The following is a 22,115-nucleotide window of genomic DNA, read 5'->3' as shown; positions in this document are numbered from 1 at the left end:
AACAGTCTATGCATGTGCTGTCCTGCATCATCGATGATGGTGAATTTTGTAGAGGCCGAAACGTAGGAACTATTTGTTTTTTTTCCGATACTTGGGTAGCGGATGGGTCCAAGTCTGCAAGTCTGCAGATGAGAGTTGATTTGCTAGAAGGGGGTTGGGGAGGTGGGAGATAAAGGTCTCCAGTAAGGGTTGGTGTTGGGCCTTTTTGCCGTTAACTTTCTTCATTGTTCCTTTTTACGATCCAAAGGAGTCGACGTCAGTAAGATTCCTCTTCTTCCTCCCCCGTCTCCCTCATGCACAGACCTAACAAAAACCTGCCCCTTCCTCCCTCCACTGATGGAGACCCATGCACAGCCAAAATACCATTACTTACCATTGAAAGCGCCAACAAGGTCAACAATCTCAGGCTCTTTTTATAATCGTTCCATCCTCCACCAAAAGTCGTACCTCTTAAGCAACCGCCTTTCTCCGATCAACCTCACTGTCTTCTTCCCTCTTCATCCTTACGTTCTATTATTGTTGTCCAGATCTACTATATATACCCTCGTATTATACTTTCTAGAATCCATGCTTTCGTCTTCTAATCTAGACACTGTTCTTTTATTCAATCTTGTATAAATTACAACTAAAAATCCTGTTCTTCCACAACATTTAAAAACCCGATTCTGGCTGTCTAATACAAATTACATACTCTCTTCTTATTTATACTTGTCACCTTCATGTGTTTAATCGGATGAGCTCATGAATCCAAAATGGGTGAAGAGTACCCGTACTTTTTGTCGATATTGTGGATTGGATGTGAACCAGATTACAACTCTCTCTTAGTCGTGAAGAAGGGAGCTTCTCTGTGTGAGGTCTGAAAGCAACGATTTGCGCACCAGCCATTCTCCTCCTGTCCCGGTGTACATGTGCCCGAATACTGCAGGTCTGTGGCATCATTTTCCGTATAAATATTCTGCCTTCCAGACCTTTGTCTTATTACGTCTAGTCAAACCTCTTCCGAAAGTAAAAGCTACATAAAACAAGGGAGAAGAAAACTGCACTGGAAGCTTGTATTACAAGAGTGAAGGGAGCATGGGCTAGTATTTTAAGATGAAGGGGAGAGTTGTCTGCGGAGAAATGTGAAAAAATGTCAATCAAACACACCAGTTGCTGAGCATCGAAGCAGGGACTCGATTGGAATCTTTGCTGAAAGTGTAGTACAAAATTTAAAAAGGAAAAAGGAAAAAGAAAAAAGGAAGAAGAGAGATCCAACTTCCGACTTGTGTGAAACACAAAACATCTCCAATTCGAGGTCGAGAAACATGCATGTTCTTCCTTTATGTCAGATCTGCAATATCAACAGCAAAGTCTCCGGCACCGTATTTTAGAAGCCGCGTTTAACAAACCTGCTTTCGTTTCCGCGTATTAGGAGCAGAAACAGCAACAAACCTTTGTTCTCTTTCCTAATTTTTCCTTTCCGCAATGATTTGGATTGACATGAGGCCGTGCTGCAATTAATTTGAACTTACACTACAGTTCGATAATATGCATTACACCTTGTGCCTATTTCATAGCCATGTGATAATCTTGCCATTCTCCGGCAAAAAAGGGCAAGGAAAGGGTCCACTCTAGACTAGAGACTTCCCAGATCAATCACAATCACCATTGTTTCCTCTTCTCGTGGTTGCGGTGTGGAGCATGAGGTAGACCGCAAGACAGCAGAAGCACATTTCTGCACATTTTAATAGAAGAATTTCCTAGATATGGTTAGCTGAAACGTCAAGAGTACCCACACAGCAGTTGATTATGGCTCTGAAACAGCCTGGTGACAGACTCGTTTCAGATCAGTCTTGTATACATTCAAGATTCTTACTAGAAACAGGAAGAAGGTTAATTTTCATTGCCATCGGCCCATCACTCGAACTATTTAAGTTTCGAAGAAATTTAAAAAAAAAAAAGTGAATAAGTTCGTATAGACCAATTAAAGGATGTATACTCTTTCGAATGGAAACTCCATTTCTGCTATCAACGGTCCACAGAAGCCACCATCCTCGGCCTTTTACCAGGGGCAAGTAATCAAATGGCAAAGCTACCTTTTGGCATTTTTGTTAGGATGTAACTTTCATTTAAAAGAGTCCCCTTTCTCGTTTTATATTATCTCCGCCATGTACTGTCTTCTTCTTCACTGAAAGACCTTCCCCGTCCAAACCATTGAAGAAGACTAGTTAGTTGTCTCAGTGCATTTAGTGAAGACAAGACCACCTTACAATTACATGGCCCACGAGTGAGCCGTGAGGCATATATAAACGAACCCATCCACTGGATGAACAAATTATTTCCACGGGGAGTGATTTAGAGTTTCTGGAATCGTGATTAGGGTTTACTGCAGTAAAATGTACTCCGAGATGAAACGGCGATGACGAGAAGAGGCGTCAGCAGGATGTCGACGTGGCTGGACAATGGATCCGTCTTCCACGTGCCAATGTCATTTCCGACTACGGTCAAAATGGTTTGTGGACGAGACACGTGTCCGAGAATTTTACAATGCCCGAGCGTTTGAAACATTGACCAGAAATGGGGCCACGTGACCGGCTACTGCCGGTGGTGAATGCTGACTCACCCACCCTTAAAAAGGACTTGGCCTTGGACGATTATTCAAACGAGTAGACACTAGACAAAGCATTCAAAGTCCTCCCATCTTCTTCTTCCCTCTCCTCCTTTCCTCGGCAATAAAAACAAACCTCTCTTTCAAGTTTCAACCTTCTCTCTCTTTCTTATTTTTCTCTCCTATTATTCTCCTTCTCACCCTCTCTTTCTTTCTTCGTCTTCTTCTTCTGCTGCTGCTTGGGCTGTACTCATGTCTGATAATAGAGACTCTGCCCACCATGACCACATCGGGTTCTCCTACTCCAACATGCCATCGCTCTACAACCAGGTTTCCACTGGGCCGCCGGAGTCCCAGATAAGTAGAGAAATTCATGGATTCGATCCGACTTACCTGAGCTTCACGGACTGTTTACATGGATCCATGGATTATGGCTCCGTAGTCAGAGCATTTGACTTATCGTGCTCGTCGTCGGAAGTTTTTAATTCGACCGATGGTGGGGACCCAGCCAACGAAGCGATGGAGTCTGGTGGAGCTCCTGGTGGAACCCCAGTTACTCCCAACTCTTCGGTTTCTTCGTCTTCCACAGAGGCTGCAGCGGAAGAGGATTCTGGGAGAAGCAAGAAAGAACAGCAGCCTAAAGGAGCTGATGATGGGGTGGACAAGTCCAAGAAGGCGTAAGTTGTTTCATCCTTGATAGATTCTCGGAAGAGTTTCCGTGATAAAATATAGTTGTTTAATTGAAGCCCCTTGGTTTGTTTGTTCACCTTCATTTCAGCCTTATCAACTCAACTTTTTTTCCTTTTTCTGGAAAAGGGGGATGGGTTCGCATTTTTTTGTTATCTTTTCCCGTTATCTCCAAAAGAACCAGTTTTTATGGTGTGACAATCTGATTGTCTTTTAGCAGTTCTTCTTCTCTGCTGCTCCTTTCTTCGAAAGAAAGAAAAATCTACTTTTAGCTCATTCATCCGCTTCTCTTCTCTTTTCAATTAATGTAGTTACCAACTATCGCCGTCGTAATTCTGTTCTCATACCAAGTTTTATTGATGTAACCGATCTTCTCCATTCGCTTCAGTGCAATATCAGTGTTAATGTTTCCATTTCATGCAAAAAAACCTTAGAATTTTGGCATTGCATCAATTAACAGTAGTGTGTTCTTGCTACTCGATTTGAGGAAACGGGAGGCACTACTTACCTCATGGTCTAAATTATCAGGAACAAGCCGAGGAAGAAAGGAGAGAAGAGGCCAAGAGAGCCTAGATTTGCTTTCATGACTAAGAGCGAGGTGGATCATCTCGAGGACGGATACAGATGGAGGAAATATGGCCAAAAGGCAGTAAAGAACAGCCCTTATCCCAGGTAAGTTGCGCCAAAACTTGAAGTATCTCGTCTGCAACTTCCAAATGCATAATAGCTTCCACTAGACATGAATTATACGTCTCTTCAGTATGATTGATGCAAAAATATTATTCGAGTTTTCGGCTATACAAGTATTCTGTGGAATCCTTTTTCACAATCGACTGTTAACGTAACAGTATCAGTGTACGGACACCGATTTGTACTCCGGCCGTCAAACTGACCATTTTTCCTTCAATGGAAAAAAAAAAAAAAAAAAAAAAGTGTTCCATCCGGCCATCTTTCTTTCAGATGACTATTCATTTCTTCTTGGTGCTCAAGAGTCAAGTCTGCTTGCTGAATTCTTGGCTTGTAATGTGTCTTGAATGAATGAAAGAAATGTTTGTCACCGGGGAAACTGTATTTCCTTATTGCAGAAGTTATTATCGTTGCACCAGCCAGAAGTGTTCAGTGAAGAAGCGAGTGGAGAGGTCGTACCAAGATCCTACCATAGTGATCACCACTTACGAAGGCCAGCACACCCATCAAAGCCCCGCGACACTGAGGGGGAACACCACCGGAATATTGGGTTCATCTCTACTAACTTCGCCGCCTCCGGTGCAGAATTTCCACCAAGAACTACTGCTGCAGGTTCCTCCATCTACTATCCAAGGAGTCGACATCAGTGCTAATTCCATGTACCTGCAAAATCTAAATCCTCTGCAGCAGATGCAGTTCCCTGACTATGGCCTCTTGCAAGACATGGTTCCGTCTTTCCACTATCAACACCCATGAAGCACCCACCTGACGACTTCCTCTCTCGTAGTGTACATGTACTAAAGTTGTTTTCCTTACGTGAACATCGATACTAGTGTGTTGTATCTAGAGCATTAAATTCATCTCTGACTTGTGGAAGCTTGATGCTCTCTTGGCCCTGCAGATAGCCATTTCAGTTTGTTTATGAGAACTTCAATGGCAGCATTGTAAAGGAAGGGGAAAGGTTTCTGTTAACCGTAGCCTATTAGGGAAGTGAGTATTTATGTTGAAGCAGACGGCTTCATAAAAGGACCATGAATGGGGGTATTATTAGAGCACTGCATGCTTTTGCTTCCACTGGTTTTAATGCATCAGTTTGTTTCATGAATGTGATGGTACTGCCAGATAAAGATTTGGAAGTCTGAAGATTCCATGACTGGTTTGTGTCTGGTTTGGAAAGCTAGGATTCTCGAGTAGAGTCTAAAGAGCATATGGACTTATGAAGTAGAAAGAAACCTCTGTCAGACAATCTCATGGAGTCACACCGGCAATGATTTGGGACATTTATCTTTCAAGTTTTAAAATCCCAAATGGTTCTTAGCCTGAAAACCCGGCCGATCAGTCAAGGCTCTGTTTTAAATCCAAATCAAGCAAATAAATGCCATGTAGCAGTGTAATGAACAGTGAGCGGTTCCACATTCGATGCAATGAGCAGAACTCCTCCCAAACGATTAGTTAGGGCAATTTTTTTTTTTTTTTTTTTGTAATTTCTCTGTTACTGAATATCCATGGAAAACGGTGACCGTTTGCAGGCAAGAATGTGTGGCATCCTTCTCAAATCTCCCAACTGCTACCAGTCTGCTTGTAATTTTTTTTTTAATGTCATTCTCTGTTTAGAATCCAATGTTTATCAGTTCTTCCATGGACTATATATATGTAGTATTCCTTCCGCATTTCATCTGGTCCTTCTCGGTGCTTCAAAGAGAGCAGTTTTCACAAAGAAATAGAGGGATGAATGATACGAAAGAAGCGACTCCTCCGTTAATTAATTTTTGTGCATGCATGTGACCTTTTCCTTTCGTAGTTGTGCTGAAGTTGCAGAAGTTCTTAAATCGCAGGCATCCGTTGCCGGCCCTTCAATCAAGGCGCTCAAATTATACTTATTCCTTCTCTGCAATTTTTTAATCCCATGGAGGATGAGGATATCATCTCCTGGGAATCTAGTGTCACCTACTATTTATTTCCTCATTAATCTATGAGATTTCTTAACGTATTTTATATCGTATTGAATCTTCTCCTTATTTTTAGTCGGATTAGTTTTCATCTCTTCACGCTATGAGGATTTCTTGACTAATCTAATGCAGTTTTAAAATAATTATCGTATTATTCGTCCAAGTTTCTTACCTGAATTAACTTCCGTTCCAAGCCCATGACACTACCAAATGTGGTATAAAGAAGTAATACTCTATTCAAACCGTACATCAAATTATTCATTCCTTTTAGTTTTTTAACCCCTAAACTATACTTTTTTTCTCGAGTTATAGTTCAACGAATGTTGATGGAAAGAAGATGAACTTTCAGCTTTTCTTCCAACTGTAAACTGCGGGCCAGACCGCCCTTAATGAATCAGTTTTCTCACAATTCGTGATGAAACGAACAACTTAATGTGACGGGTTTCTTATTGTAACTTCTTCCAAGGGTAACTGGTAACTTGCAGATATTTCTTTTTTTGTGGATTCTGACCAGAAAGATGCTAGTTGAAACACTGTAGAGACGATGGCTTTTCTATCTATTGCTTCCAAGATCTTGTGTTTTTTTAGAGCGGCCACCGTCTCTTTTGAACCAGGAATCATTTCACTTTCTATGGCTTCAGTTTAGTGACATCTACAAGGGCTCCTCAGCTCCCTCACTTTATCTTTTGCAGTTAGGATGATTGGAGGCTCAACTGGGATGTTCCGATCAAGTTAATGCGTGTATGAATTGGCATCTTATCTGCAACAAGCTCCCAGGCTATATCCATCGACGTTGACATATTGTTCTTTGCTTATAATCTGGAGCATTTTGATGGTTTTACCGAATCGAAGCGGGTTTCCTTTCTGCTTCAGTGAACAGAAAGCTGGATTCAGAGTCCGCCAACATTAGTATGAACAGAATATTTGCACGATGGTGGAACAGTGAAATTAAAATTTGCATATGAAAAATGGTTTAGGAATGTGAAAGGGAGTGCAGACACCTCCAAAGGAACAGTAGCGCCGTTACGTGAGTTAGTATTCCTCTGATTTAACGGGTGGATATATGTCAGTATTTTGAAAGAGATGATTGCACTTGGGCGATTAAACAAAAGACGCATCATTTGACTTTATTTTACATTCACAGATAGAAATGAATTAGAAAATGACTGCGGCTTTCTTCTCTCTTTCTGTTTTTAAACTTTTAACTCAACTTGCTGCCATTTTTAAGCTAAAGAGTTGAAACAGTCGTTTGTGGAACAACTACCAGAACTAGTTTTAACAAATACATATGCTCACAGACATGGAAGCTTTATCATCACACTCCACAGATTTCCACTCCATTCTCCGGAGAAGAGTTTGTTCAAAGCTCCTAACATGCAAGTTACGAATATTCAATTGTGGACTTGGAGATCCTGTTGTTTCAGATGGGATTATCTTGCACCAGTAGACAAGACAGCACTCAGAAACTAATCAATCTTGCGGACTGCAGAGAAGATGCTCCTCTTCTTCTTTTACTAACAGATGCTTAAAGATGATGGAACGGGAAATCAGATCAAGGAGCACGTGAATCAATTAACTCGTCCTAATACATGAGTGGCTAAAGGAGAAACAGACACCTTGAGACTTGGCCATCCATATTTAGCCGCGTAATTGATGCAGATAAGCGGATTAGATACTCTTGAAGTCGATGGAGTAACGCGATCTCAAAGAAAGATCCAGCTAGAGTGGATCCGCCATCAAACCAATGTTGAGAGACATGACAGATTTGTCTGAATTTATCTGAACTTCCAATCTTAAAGCAGATTAAGAGGAATCTCCCTCCTCTATTCAGCTTTCATCAGCCTATAAGCAAAATCATGGCGGAGGATGAAGCAATGTCCACCTAACCCTAAGACCTTAATTCAAAATGCCTAAGCATGACGGAGACATCTAAATCATAGTTTTGGCTACTAATCACTGGGGCCACACTAAGAATATACAACATTTTCAGATTTCTACTGTCTTTTAAGATAATTTTAGGTAAGTAAAGGGAATTCACATCAATCTGATGCTCTCTTTTATGTGGGTTTCTAATCTAGAAAAGGACCATTTGGTTGATCAGTGATTAATCATTTAAATAATCATCAAATCAGCCACCTAATTAGATTGGGAACGCAGCCTTGTTTACACCCTTTAATCCCAAAGGGAGCCCACTCTAGGGACCTGTCTTAGTCTTGCCTTGTGCTTAGACATGTCACCTGTAGCATAAAGACTGAGGGGGCAACATCTGATATTCGATCAAATCCATTAATGGGTTGAAGGATATGAATGCAGTGGATCGTCTTTTGCTGCAATTTTCAACAACGAATTTAAACGAGGAAGCTTTTGTGGGAAATGAAAATTTTATGCCGCGCAGGCATGCGACAGTGGGTCGTCGTCTTCCTCCGTCTACCTTTGCATCTGCCATGCGATACGCATGCAAAGAATGGGATTTCAGGTTTTTCTGAATCTCAAGGAATTCGTCCGGAGATGTGAATTACATTTTGAAGTTCTCTAGAGGTTGCAACTTGGTGGATTCTGATCTATAATCGCTGAGCTGAAAGATAAAAACTTAAGAAATGGGTCAGTATTATATCCAGACTCTTGACTCCGGTTGAAGCGGTAAGATGATGTGGAATGAGTGGAAAGAAGTAAAGCTGTAAAGGGGAGAGGCTGAAAGAGAAATGTGAGCGTCATCAGCTGGAGTAATTGATGGAGGGGTTAGCTATGCGTCAATTAATTAGGTTAGCCTAACTAAACCCACCACTTTGAACAGGCATCTCTCCTTTCTCTTCGCCAGTGGCCGGCGGCTGAAACGGATGGATTGAAAAGATGTTTACTTCATGAGAATTTTGACTTCCGTTCGCTTGGTGACGCCGCATGTACTATTACTAGTAGGTACTTTCAATTTGAACTACAAAAGCCTCTCTGCTCTCTAGAGAAATCTCTCTCACGAGACTCCCAACAGGAAATTAGAGGCGTAGGCAGCTTTGAAGGAACAAAGGACATTTGAGAGTGGCTAGTTAGTGACGCTGGACATTTGATCGGTTCGACTCAACCTTCCACCGAGGAAGCTATTTCCCATCTTCATCTCTTCCCTAATTTTCTGCTTTGTTAACGGGAGATACCAAATGTCTCTAGGCGGGATTCTATCTTTTATTACGGACTTCGCGGTCTTTACGATGCTATTATTCCATCTGTCTGCAGAGTAAAGAGATTTACGTATAACTAATATCAGAAGAAGGATTCGCAAAGCATGAATTTCAGAGGAAAAGATGGAGAAAGCAGGACACTAAAGGCAAATCTCGAGCAAAGCTCAAGAAAGTGTCAAATGTTACGGATGCTACGTTTCAAATCGCCCAACCAGTCGGTCTGGTATGCAAAAGCAGAGCGAGTATTTAGTGTGGATTATATAAAGAGAAAAAGAAGTCCCGACAGTCGTGGCTGCAGAGACATTGTCCCAGAATTAAAATCACTGAGCTCATTTTACTTCTGCGAAATACCAAATCGCTTAATCATAAAAGAACAGGACAAGAGGAAGAAGACCCCCCCATCCATTAGACTAAAAGATTAATAAAAAAAAAGGGGAAAGGTCATGCCCACTAAGAATCATCATTTTGAGTAAATAAAAGCAAACCCAGGAAGACGCTGTGTTGAACCACCATGTCTCTTGATTTCCAACATCAAAATTAAAGCATAAACTGGTAAAGAAAAAAAGACAGCCCGCCATGTCAGGTTATACAATGTAATTAATCACGGCGCTGCATCCGCCCTCCAGCTGCGCATAAAGTAAAGTTAAATAAACGGCCCATTCACCCCCACCCACTAAAGAAATAAAAAACAAATAATTCATACGCCACAAAAGTCGCTGCCTTTGCATCCAACAGCACTGCGAGAAAATGAACTCAAAAAAGAAACAGAAAAAGATCAAAAGACAACAAGCATAGGTCCACCCAAGATTCCATAAAGCCACAAAAAACGCAGAGGAGTGCGCATTTTAATAATACTGTGTTTTTTATATAAGGACTGCCATTAGAAGAGCTAGTGGTAAGTCTGTCGGACACGACGAGATTTGACAGAATATCACAGATCATATCACAGTACGACGGACGCCAACTTCCTATCCACCCACTCACATCCCCATAAGAATAACTAAGAACAATAAAAAAACAGAGCCAGGAAAACAGAGGTCAGCCCTCAAAATAAGGAAGACCCAACAAGAAAAAAGGATGGGAACCCGAGTCTAGGCACACGAAGAATAAAATTCTCCGGCGACCCAGATCCCACCTGAACAAGAACGCCAAAGCCCTCCGCTTCCTTGCAGCACGCATTCCTCCCTTTTTTGCCCATACAACCCATCTCCAAGAGTCCTTGTGCTTTATAAAGCACAACTAACACACCTGTGGGATAGAGAGAGGAATGTTTTTTACACTAATAATAATAATAATAGGTAACATTATTGAAGAAGATTATTCTCAATTACCGTCCATTTAATCTACCGATGCTTCTTCAAGTTCCCAATTCCGAGCTTCTTAACTTCCATCTTCAACGACTTGAGATATCTGACAGCTTCATCAAGCACAGCAGCAGCATCCATCTGATCGCCACCAGGCACAATTCCCCTCAGTACCTTCATTAACTTCTTCATTTTTTGTTGTTTCCTTTCACTGCTGCAGGACATGTGGATAGAGGACAACCTAGACTTGCTGGATTTGGACCCATCAGTGGAGCAAGAAGAATCAGGGGAACTGCCTCCATAGTTGTTGCCAATGGTTCGGCCTGTGCTAACCTCCTCCTCATCCTCTTCTTCGTCATCCTCCGAGCTCAGCAGTGCATCAATATCCCTTGTGTCTTCTTTAAGCGAAGAAGATTCTTTGTCATTATCCTCTTGCCGTTTACCACTTTTAAGAGGGTAAGTGGTAGTGGTACAGAAGTCAAAGTTTGGATAACTGAACTTGTTTGCTGGTGTAGGATAGAACATGATACGACATTTATTGTCTGTCTGATCAAAGATGATGAAACTCTTGGTGGCATTTGTAGTGGTGTTCATGCCCATTCCGTGAACAGGGCCTGGCATTGGATTTCCTGTAGGGACCACAGGAATGTTGTAGGTGTAACCACCTAAATCATAAGCTATAGGACTTGCTGGCTTCCTAGGGCAGAACTTCTGGTCCCTCTGCATTGGTACTAGTGGCTTGTTCAGTATGTTGAGATGGTCTGTTCCAGTTATCACCGAATTTGACAGGGCTTTTGTTTCGAATGTGGAGTCAAAGATGGGAAATTTGCAGTTCTAAGAAACAAGGAGTGATCAAAAGAATCTAGCCATCAGGACTGGGAGTAGTTATTTCATTTCTCTTCATGCCTTGTGATGACAGATTGAAATAAAAAAGGGCTGGTGTCTGGAAGAGAAGACAATCCGATTTTAGAACTACGTAACAGGCTTGAGCAACTGGCGGAAATACTCAGCCTGCAGTATCAGATGAAGAAATAAACAACTACACAAGAATGATAAATAAAGAAGCTCATTATTAACACCCCAAATCCACAGTGAAACGGAAAACAATAATATTATTACTGACAAAATAAAAAAGAAAGAATCTCAAACTCAAAGCTGAAGAGTCAAATTTCTCATCTGTTCATGTTACTACATCAGTTTCCTATAAACAATTGCTTCGCTGATTATATCCCAAAGTTTATTCATGTTTTATACACAGGTATTATGGTCCTCGGTTCTATTTCTTCTCACAGCTCAGCAAGCTTCAGAGCTACACAATGTCACAATGTAGAACAAACACAGAATTAAGCAGTTTAACGCATAAGCACCATCTTACACATATCTAATGACAAACAGGAAATTGTAATAAATTGAGACATAAAGATAGATGTATTACAAGACACGATACTGTTCCTTCACAACAATGATGTTAGGATATGACAAAGAAAAGAATAAAAAGGAAAAATTACACATATGTAGCACACTAAGCCCAAGAAAAATGAATAAAATAAATATAGGACTGGACAAGAGGACATTTACCTGGCAAACTTGCATCAATTGGTAGTACGCAATAATTCTAATGTTCATTGGTATTCTTCCAACCTTGTTTACTGTTCTATATCTTTTCAAATTCACAGCAACGTACATTCTCACTTCTTAACAACTGGATGGTAGAACAGAAAGCAAACTGTTCGTTTAAAGGCTTCTCACCTGCACAATAATTGCAATAATAATAAAAAATAATAATACTAATATTTTCAATTTGAAAAACACCAAAATACAAGAGAACTGAAACTGAAAAAGTTCCAAGCACACAAGAATCCCAACACAAAACATAATCAGGGTTCACGACAGGAGAAAAAAAAGAAGAAGACAAACAGAGGGATATGGAACCTTTAACAGAGATCGACTTACTTGCAAGAAAATCTCTGTATCTTACAGTATAACACGAAAGAAGACCACCAAGAGAACACAGTTCTGACTATAATGAACAAGTGAGAACACCCAAGGCATGCTGATTAGCTCAGTTCACTCCGTCGAAGTCTGCATAAGGGAACACCAAATCACACACAAATTGCAGGTATAACTAAAACAGAGGCAAAATGAAATTCACATCCAATGACAGGGGACGATTATTCTGTTAAGCTCCCATACAAGTCGGCATTCGCAAAAGCTCCAATAGGAATGAAGTCACCCTTCGGAATAGGGGAAAACAACGCAATAGCTGAGCCGGAAAATATCAAAACCTTTAAAGACTCCAAACGTGAAATGAAATCCAACCATGTCAACTATGTAATAGAAAGAAAATTAAATCTAGACAAGGTAAAAAATTAGCAGAAAGTACTCGAAGCTAGTCCTTCGGCGCAAACCCGTGCTTAACACTTAAAGGAAGATAAATCGAAGTCAGTGTGGATAGTCTTACAGTAGAATTTCGTCAGAAAAAATCAATACGAAGAAGGTAAACCGCTAGTGCAGGCCGCAAGAGGTAGAATGAAACCAGTGAAGCAAAAGGAACAGGTGCAAACCTAAGTTTCCCAGATCCCTCCGATAGGAAGAATTCAGAAAGTAAACACAAAAATAGCTCCAGATAGAAAGTAAGACAAGTAATTTCCGACAAAATTTCAGGCTTTCGGCAGCAGGAGCGGAATGATCTCCAAGAGACAAAAGGAAATCAAGTGCGTGAATGAGAAATGCGAAGGACAAGCGAGGAATGGGGGTTTACTTAATCGAAAGAGATAGAGAGAGAGAGGTGAAGGAGCGGTGAGCAGGAAGAGATTTTTAACTGGAGTCCGGGGTGGGATCTCAACCAGGGTTAAGACATCGGGGTTCGTGCCTCCAAGAGGCGAGCAAAGATTCGGAAGAGATCGAGACCGTCGGATGGAGGCCGAAAAAGCTTTCCGTTGATTGCGGAACGGAGATGGGCCGTCGGATGGCGGCGTGCGCGTGATGTTCTTTGCTCCGTGAGGCGACGCGTGTCGGTGTGTTTTGTCGTTTGGTATGGTTTACTTGTGTCGGGGAGGCATCCGAACCAATGGATTAAATACTCTTTACTTGTGTGACGGCTTCCCGCATATCTCAACCAACCATCAACTCGCCGATTCTTTGCTCTAATCGCACAGGGAAGAGAAAAATAAATAAAAAAGCCATTTAGTTAAATGGCGGCAAATTCAGAATTGCGATTGGCTGCATCTATTATAAAGCGTTACTTTTTCATGATTTGAAGGCGCTGTAATGAAAGAAAGCTCGAAAAACACACGTCCACGGGCGTGCTCCCTCGCCTTCGACTCTACCACTACGGTGCATGCAATTGCCGCCCGCAGGCCGCAACATTAAAGGGCAGCCTTCGGTGAAATTACAAAACTACCCCGACGTCACAAAACCGACAGGTAGGGTGGAATCTAGCCGAGCTAGGATAAAACCTAAAATTTTAAAAAAATACAAATACGAGTTCGTGCTCCAATATAATTTAAAATTTTACATAAAATTATAAATAACTTTTAATCGAGCTAAGTCTAAACCTTGTTCAAGTGGAGCTTGATTTGAATATTTTGAATTTGAGCTTGACCGACCCTAGTCTCGAACCTAAAATTGTAATCGAACTTGAGCCTAATAATTTTAACCGATTTTGAGTTCGAACTAGAGCTCTAACCGAGTTCGAACTTAACCTACATTTAATACTCTATATAAAATATATGTCAAATAAATTATATATAAAATTATGCATAAATTTAAAAAAAAAAATGGTAGGGGAGGTTCATTTTTAAATTTCAATAATGGATTAGAATGCACAATATTAATCTTTTTTACTCCAAATATTATCTAGCTTATTTTGTAATTTTTTGAATCTGACCATCAATTTATTATGGCTTCTCTAGTACCCTTAGTTGAAAATTTATATTTTAGGAAAAACTAAAAAATATTTTTCATATGTTACATATTTTCAAAAAAACTTTTAAATAAAATCCTATTACTATTAGTGACTTATTAGAAAATTACAAGAAATATTTAAAAATTTTCTTAGAGAAGTTAAAATGGACCTCTGATTGCCTATTCTAGTGAAATAAATAAAAATTAATAATTAATATAATATATTAATATATTTATCGATAAATTTTTAATCAACTAAAATATAAAACATAAAATTACTATGAAAATTACCTCAGGCTAAAAATATAACAGCATCAACTATTAAATACTTATATAAAAATTTTTTATACAATTTTTTATATAATTTTTTAACATCAACTGTCGTAGCTCGCGAGCCGGTTGGGTTAGAAGCCACCCACCGACAGGGGACTTGCAACTGGGTATTTGTTTGTAATTTAAAAATTATAAGGAGAGAAAAAGAAAAACCGGTGGTGAGGGCCCGCGATAAGCGTTAATCCAAAGCGGGAACGTCAAATCCACGTGAGGTGCAGTCTGCGACCACGTGTGATTTGGCGGTGCCTCTCCGACTTTTGAAGGGCAATTATAATTAATCGAGCGCTAATACTTATGAGTATTATTTTTGTGAAGGAGAAGAAGAGGAAATTGAGTGGAAGGAAGGCACCTAATGAATGGATCTGCCAAACGCAGCCTGCAGGAATTATAACTATGGGCCTGTTATTGAACCCGGAGGAAATTGGAAGTGAAAACGATTTCAGTCTCTATCCAACAGTCTTAGTATGTGCACATGATAAAAAGCCAAATTAAATGAATTAGTTTAATATTTAGGAAAAAGTATTTATGTGTAGAGCATTCATGTGCCTAGAAGCCCTAGATTCGTATCATGTCCTACTCGAATGAAGTGAATTGACACCCTGAAGTGCCATTAGCTGCAAAAAGACGAGCTGATGAGGAGGATACATGGATGATGGGAACCACTGCTTTTGTGGATCCTTTGTTCAAAAGCATTCAAAAAAACCACGTCATTATGTCCCAAGGCATGCAAGCCTGAAACTCACCTGGATCCCACAGATCACGCTTCGTCACTGATTTGGGCTCGGGATCCAATGATCAAATTCAGGCCTTATTCAGTTTTGGTATTTGAAGTCCAATGGGCCTTCCTTTTGTCGTTCACTGTAATATTAGCCTTTAAACGGTGTGAGGGTATATTTGTAATTAACTTTCTCTATATTTTAACCTCGCTCGTACATAGACGCTGTGGCTTCGTCACGAAGGGAGCAGGGAGCTCACGTCTCGTTCTCGAAATTGATTGCCCTTCGAGCAAAATTGCTTAGAGCTCCGGCTTTCTGATCGGCTGAAATTCGAGGATGGCACAAAATGACCCGTCGAAAAATCCTATAGAACAGCCCAGCTATGGCACGTTCATCCCACCTTATTCTCAGCAGATAACCATACAACCTTCAATACCCTTTCCTACGTCACCGAACTTCTACCAGAATCCTAATCCCTATCATTCGGTTCCCGGTAGGTTTGATTTCTCTTAACCTTTTTTTTTTTTACTTTACACGTCCAACAAGAGTTCGTTTCATTCGCCTGGATTAGTTTACTTTTAAATGTTTTTACCACATTGATATTCTTTGGGGATTCTCCAAATTTTATGTGGTGATTGTTGCAATACTGACTGTCCTTTAATTGATTTGTTGTCGTCAGTGGGATACCATTATGCCACGGTGGTGGAAGGTGTTCCGGTGAGGGAGCGCCGGCTTCCGTGTTGCGGTATCGGCATCGGATGGATTTTGTTAGTATTCTGCCTCTGCAACCTCTTTGTTTAGATTGATTTTTGGGAGGTGGGAGAAGATGGCTTTCCTGTGGTTGAATTTAGGAAGTTATCCCTTCAAATTAGATTTTTATTACTTCAGTGCCTGTTAAAGGAGAAATTTCTGCATGCCATTGTAATCCTTAAATGAAAACCAGAGGAAAATAAGTTGGGTGCAGGATGTACAACAGGCATCTGAAGTCGTTCTACTCGTTGGTCAACTCTCTCAACACAGTGTGTATACTGGAGCTCATTATTTTACTTTTTCACATTTGCATTTATCTATCTGTTGTGCAAAATGCTACTCTGGAATTGATAATTCTTGTATCTGGGTTTTGGTGTGGATTTTTTGCTGGAATTCCATGGTACATTGGTGCATTTACATTACTCTGTGTTGGGGTTGATTTATCTATCTGTTGTGCTAAATGGTACCCTGGAATTCGTAATTCCTGTATCTAGGTTTTTGTGCGGGTTCTTTTTGTTTTGGAGTTCCATGGTATATTGGTGCATTTGTATTACTCTGTGTTGGGGTTGATTTATCTATCTGTTGTGCTAAATGGTACTCTGGAATTCGTAATTCCTGTATCTATGTTTTTGTGCGGGTCCGTGGTATATTGGTGCATTTATATATTACTCTGTGTTGGGGTTGATTTATCTATCTGTTATGCTAAATGGTACTCTGGAATTTGTAACTCCTGTATCTAGGTTTTTGTGTGGATTCTTTTTTGCTGGAGTTCCATGGTATATTGGTGCAAGTATATTACTCTGTGTTGGGGTAGACTACAGAGAGAAACCAGGATTGATTGCATGCGCAATTGGGGTAAGTGCTGATCTCCTTACACATTATTCTCTTTACTTGACGATTGTATTCTTGTTCTTTTTTTCTTGAACTCTTGGTATGTCATATTTGGACTACTATCCTGTTTATTGCTGTTACATGTTCTCATCAAATAAATCATGAATATAGGCATCTTAAATTAGATGGCAAATTTTTTTGATAAAAATATTACATCTTTCTTGTTGAACTAACTATGACCATATTGATCTAGAAATTGAAGGAAAAAAAAAAAAAAGCAGAAGAAACAACAAGGAAAAATGTCCTTTTTTTGGGGATGATGTATAATTTTTCGATCAGAAGGAGAAAGCAAGGCAAGGCTGAGAACAAATAGGAATCTACTGGAGGCCAAAAAGAGACTAATACCAACCGATTTTGAAACCAGGACTTCTCTGATTGGGTTCATCCCATCTATCTCCAAGTGTAAATCAAGCAATCTGAGTTTTGTTGTGGAGCAACAATTATAAGCTTCCATTTCTGACAAAGAAGCACCACAATGTTTGTGGCTTGTGGAGAAAATGTTCTTGGCTTTCAATAAATAAAACAAGAAACCCCACTGTTTCAGTATCATTTTATTTTGCAATTTTGAGGACAAAAATTCTATGAAACTAAAAAGCTATCTATGGCTGATAATCTCTAGGAAGCCTCTGGTTTCTTCCTTTTGATTTTTCCTCTCAAATGGCAGCTGAAGCTTTTCATCAGTGTTTTTATAAGGTAAATCTTTATTTGTAAGGTGTGGAGCAATGTATAAAAATAAAGACGATGACAATTTTCCTCTCCAGTTTCCCGTTGCTTAAAGAACTGCCAAAAAATTGAGAAGTTTTTCAGGGGCTAAAATCCTTCAGAAGGTAATTGACTGACCATTAGGAATAGAAGAAGACTATAAAAACTATCTATGGTTGATAATATCTAGGAAGCCTCTGGTATAGGTGGGCATGGGTCGGGATTGGGTTTCCCAAAACCTGACCCGACCCGACCCTTACTCAAACCTTGACCCCAATACCCGAACCCAAAAAAAATTGATACCTCAAACCAGACCCTGACCCCAACCCGATCATCATCTCCACAACCCTACCCATTCCCATACACCCGACTTAAACTAGAACCATCTCTGCTCCATCCCTGAAAACACGCCCCATCCCCATCACCACCCCTACCCCGTTTCATATCCAGTCTCATCCTCTTGGGTCAGGTTTGAGGAAACCTGTCCCTACCCGACACCCATCGGGTTTTTTTTTTTTTCCACCCCGTCCCCAACCTGTGGGGTAAAACCTGAAACCTGAACCCAAGGTTTTTTTATCGGGTTGGGTCAAGTTGGGTTCCCCATGAAACCCAACACGGTGCCCATCCTTAGCCTCCAGTTTTTTCCCTTTGATTTTTCCTATCAAATGGCGGCTGAAGCTTTTGATCCGTGTTTTTATAAGGTAAATCTCTATCTGTGAGGTGCAGAGCAATGTAAAAGATAACGAAGATGATAATTTTCCTTCCCAATTTCCCTTTGCTTAGAGAACTGTCCAAAAACTGAGAAATCTTTAAGGTGCTAAAAACCTTTAGAAGATATTTGACTGACCATTAGGAATAGAAGAAGACTATAAGTTGGCACTTTATTGTTATAGGAATTAGATTTACCCTCCATGGCCAATATGCAAGAACCACATTTTTTATTTATTTATTTATGAAAGTGCAAATTTTATTAACAGAAAAACAAATACAATGAGTCGGTGAGAGGCCAGCCAGCCAAGCAATTAAACATCAATACATCAGGTAAAGGAATTGATCTCTATATATGGCTGAAAGTGACCCAATCTCGTTTAATGGTCAGCCAAGGAGGACCAATCAATACTAGTACCTGCAGCAAGATCTTTAATCTGAACGAATTCTTGGTGGAATGTCTAACTGGATTTGCTATCACCTTTGGCCCAAGAGATCGCAGTCTTAGAATTTTCTTCAATAACTAGCAGTTGTTTAAGGAAAACAATATGGTTGTGACCATGCATGTAGCCCAGACATCACTATATCAGGAATTTGATGATTATTAAAATTTCAAAAGTTAAATTATTAAGGCCAACATGTAAAAGATATAAACGTACTGGAGATTTTTAATATCTATTTTTTAGGCAATTATATAGAGTATGGAATGGATAAATAGCAAATTGTCTTTTGAGTTTAGCAACAACCTCCTAGAAAGAAACAATTTAAATGGGAATTTATAAGTGAGCATGGAACTCCTGGAAAGGAAGAATTTAAATGGGAATTTGTAAGTGAGCAACCTCCAGAAAAGAGAATTTAAATGGGAATTTATAAATCAGGATAACTAATTGAAAACTGGACAGAAAACAAAACTTTGGAGGTAGTTATTTCTCTAACAGATCAGAAAGTCGTCTGTCATTGGTTCTATAGAAGTGGAAATATCAGATCAATGGGGAACGGGGTATTTATTTTTCAAAGGGACCAAGCAAAAGAGACTTTTTTTTCCTTCTCTCTCTCTCTCTCTCTCTCTCTCTCTCTCTGAAAAATGAGTCTGTCAGAAGTCTTTCAGCAATTTCGTTGGTTTTCTTATATGAATGCATAGCTAACATTTGTAATCTGTTTTATATTTATGTTTCTTTGTATCTTTTTTTTTTAAGTTCAATTTTATTTCTTGATGTACTTTATATTGTGTTTGGTGTAGGCTGCTTTGCTGGCATTTGCATTATTCTCTGGGTTAACAAATGATAACCTCCTGGACTGGTGATGTTGAGGAGCTATTTGTATATAATCAATGGTGAGGTCTCTAGTCCTGCATGATCCATTGCAAATTATTTGTATTGGGAGTTGTTTTTGAATGGTCAGAATGCTTAGAGAACTGCTGAATATGCCAACTGATATACAATGTCAGACTACTCTAATATTTGTTACAAAGACCATTGTACATATATCAGACACTCAGGCCCCAGTCTGGCAGAGTTGCAATAAATTATTCATCATTGTATTATTCAGTAGTTATGTGACTGGATAGTTCCTTATATCTCGTCGGTGAACTTTTTCATATTTTTCTTATGTACCATGAATGTATGTCGTTCTTTACCATCCATTAGCATGCTGGCAATCTGATTCTGCACTTCAGTGCTGTGCACCTATGTATCCCTCTTCATACATTTATTTCTAGTCTTTAGAATTGAACATAATTTCCACACAGTAGACAATTGTCTAAACTTACATTAGACAATGAGGACGTAAATAAGTACATGAATCAAGCTTAGAGTTTGTGTAGAATGAGTTGAGCTCCATGCTGTGGTTGAAGAGTTATGACCGTGTAAGGGGCATGAGCATAGGTTGGTGACATCTGAAAAGAGAAACGTTGCAGAATCATAGCCAGGGCCATCTTAGCTTCTATCATGGAAAAGTTGAGTCCTATACACATCCTCGGGCCCCATCCAAATGGGAAAAAAACGTTCTGATCATTCTTTGACGCCTTTGTAATTCCTTCTGAGAAACGATCTGGATTGAACTGCTCGGCATCTTCTCCCCAGCATTCAGGATCATGATGGATCATGACAGTTGGTAGGAAAATTTCCACGCCTGCTGGGAATGATATGTCTCCTAGTTTGATGTCTCTACGAGTGTATCGATGAAGTCCTGGCACTGGTGGATATAGCCTCAAGACTTCATTGAAGATCATACTCACAATTTTAAGGCGATTGATGCTTTCAAAATCAGGTTGTTCTTTGCCACAAGTTTCCATAACCTCTTTCCGGGCATCTTCTTGCCATTTCGGATGCATTGATAAAAGTATCATGGTCCACGTTAACAAAATTGCAGTGGTCTCTTGGCCAGCGAAGTAGAACAACTTGCACTCCTCTATTACATCTTCCACCGTCAGTCCTTTCTTCTCCTCATTTTCCTCATTGCAACAGTTTTTTAGAAGTAATCCTAGTAACGTGTCATCATCCATCGAACCTCCCGTTTTCATGGCCGCCTCTTTTTCATTGATTAAATTCCTCAACATACTCTTGATTTCTTTATCCAAGTAATTTCTTCGCATGTTCTTCTTCGTTGGAACGAATCTATATAAATAAAGCACAACACAAAATCAGCTGATTTCTTCGTATAACGATCTCAATTTCAACACAGAAGCAAACATGAAGAAGTTTTTAATCTTTGTACCTGAAACCGGGTAAATACACGCTACTGGCAGCTTCGAGGACCAGTCGAATCTGCTCCTTCTGAAGTAGGAATATCCTCTGTCCTTTCTCATAGCTGCTGCCAAAAGCTGCTCGAGAGATCACATCACTGCTGAAAATCTGAAGATCAGGCCAGACATCTAGTTCACAACTTCCGTGGGTGCTTGCCAGTCGTTCCCATTTCTTGATCAACTCAGTGGAACTAGTTGAAAATGCCGGGATCATCAGCTGTAATTTGGAAACCCTAAAGTCAAAGATAGCTACAATCTGGGTTTTAAAAACGAATCCGGCAAAAAAAAAAACATAGAACTAAACCTTCAGTTTCTCCATGAGGAAAGCCGGATTCATTAGCCTCCTGCGATGAAACCAGTGATCGCCCTCCAAGCTAGATATTCCCCTGGTTAACAAGTTTATGTGAGGGTTTAATGGTGGCTTCTGAATTTGGTCCAGCTTATGCTGGAGAATTGATCTCATCAGTTTTGAGTCCATAATTATCACTCTCGGAGTCGCTCCATTCCATGTAACTGATATCTTGCCTGCACATGTGTCATCCAAACGAAAATCATATAACCGAGACAGATAGGCAACTGTGAAAAGAAATTAAAAGACTCGCAAACAGGGAGATGCCATGTTTTTGAACCGTCTGGTGAACAAACGGGATAACGCGTGGCACAATTGCGTGATTCAGCTCCATCATGGGTTTAGAGCATGCTTCTTTCACTGCATTTCCCATCCTTTTCAGGTCCCCGGAGAAGAACGAGTAAGGATCTCCTGTTACTCCTTGCCGCTTCAAATACCTCTCCAGCTTCATCGGCTTGAGCCAGAAGGAGTGAATTACTACTATCAGAACCCATAACAGTAACATCGGCGAGGAAACGATCAGAAAGAAGAGTACTCCTGCCATATTCTTAATAATCTCAGATGGTTAGGGGACCTGCAGACTTGATAGGAGGAGGAAGCCGAGAGGTGCATCTACTTATTAGTTTGCGCAAG

General features: G+C 40.1%; 4 protein-coding genes across 6 annotated transcripts; 2 read left to right on the top strand and 2 right to left on the bottom strand.

Moving 5' to 3' along the window:
• The first annotated feature begins 2,800 nt into the window (after positions 1–2,800).
• Positions 2,801–4,985, top strand: LOC137955441 (WRKY transcription factor 28-like). The gene is made up of 3 exons (XM_068802384.1): positions 2,801–3,264; positions 3,803–3,946; positions 4,360–4,985. Exons 1-3 carry the CDS (start codon positions 2,840–2,842, stop codon positions 4,715–4,717), a joined length of 927 nt encoding a protein of 308 aa, XP_068658485.1. The 5' UTR covers positions 2,801–2,839; the 3' UTR covers positions 4,718–4,985.
• Positions 4,986–9,577: 4,592 nt separating this feature from the next.
• On the bottom strand, positions 9,578–13,145 carry LOC137965727 (transcription factor bHLH144-like). Of its 2 annotated transcripts, none has more exons than XM_068812165.1 (5): positions 12,846–13,145; positions 12,338–12,466; positions 11,963–12,133; positions 10,412–11,395; positions 9,578–10,328 (listed from the first exon to the last, which is right to left on the bottom strand). In XM_068812165.1, the coding sequence occupies exon 4, from the start codon at positions 11,108–11,110 to the stop codon at positions 10,424–10,426; it is 687 nt and encodes a 228-aa protein (XP_068668266.1). In that variant the 5' UTR covers positions 11,111–11,395; positions 11,963–12,133; positions 12,338–12,466; positions 12,846–13,145; the 3' UTR covers positions 9,578–10,328; positions 10,412–10,423. The 2 variants fall into 2 exon arrangements, with proteins under 2 accessions (XP_068668266.1, XP_068668193.1); XM_068812092.1 differs by having other exon boundaries at positions 12,949–13,145.
• Positions 13,146–15,568: 2,423 nt separating this feature from the next.
• LOC137965597 (large ribosomal subunit protein eL20z-like) lies at positions 15,569–19,944 on the top strand. 2 transcript variants are annotated; one of them, XM_068811979.1, is made up of 4 exons: positions 15,569–15,832; positions 16,019–16,106; positions 16,830–16,944; positions 19,631–19,944. In XM_068811979.1, the coding sequence occupies exons 1-4, from the start codon at positions 15,676–15,678 to the stop codon at positions 19,691–19,693; spliced, it is 423 nt and encodes a 140-aa protein (XP_068668080.1). In that variant the 5' UTR covers positions 15,569–15,675; the 3' UTR covers positions 19,694–19,944. The 2 variants fall into 2 exon arrangements, with proteins under 2 accessions (XP_068668080.1, XP_068667999.1); XM_068811898.1 differs by lacking the exon at positions 19,631–19,944 and adding an exon at positions 17,174–17,724.
• A 134-nt stretch (positions 19,945–20,078) lies between these two features.
• LOC137965505 (cytochrome P450 CYP72A616-like) lies at positions 20,079–22,115 on the bottom strand. Its single transcript, XM_068811800.1, has 4 exons — positions 21,750–22,115; positions 21,438–21,658; positions 21,106–21,350; positions 20,079–21,005 (listed from the first exon to the last, which is right to left on the bottom strand). Exons 1-4 carry the CDS (start codon positions 22,024–22,026, stop codon positions 20,198–20,200), a joined length of 1,551 nt encoding a protein of 516 aa, XP_068667901.1. The 5' UTR covers positions 22,027–22,115; the 3' UTR covers positions 20,079–20,197.

Source organism: Aristolochia californica, unplaced genomic scaffold (genome assembly GCF_029961685.1).
Source record: "Aristolochia californica isolate CCGP_79_NKW_82.1479 unplaced genomic scaffold, dmAriCali1.0.hap1 SCAF_1, whole genome shotgun sequence".
Taxonomy (NCBI): domain Eukaryota; kingdom Viridiplantae; phylum Streptophyta; class Magnoliopsida; order Piperales; family Aristolochiaceae; genus Aristolochia; species Aristolochia californica.
The sequence above is the reverse complement of the archived record's forward strand: the minus strand, read 5'-3'. Positions and strand labels throughout refer to the sequence as shown.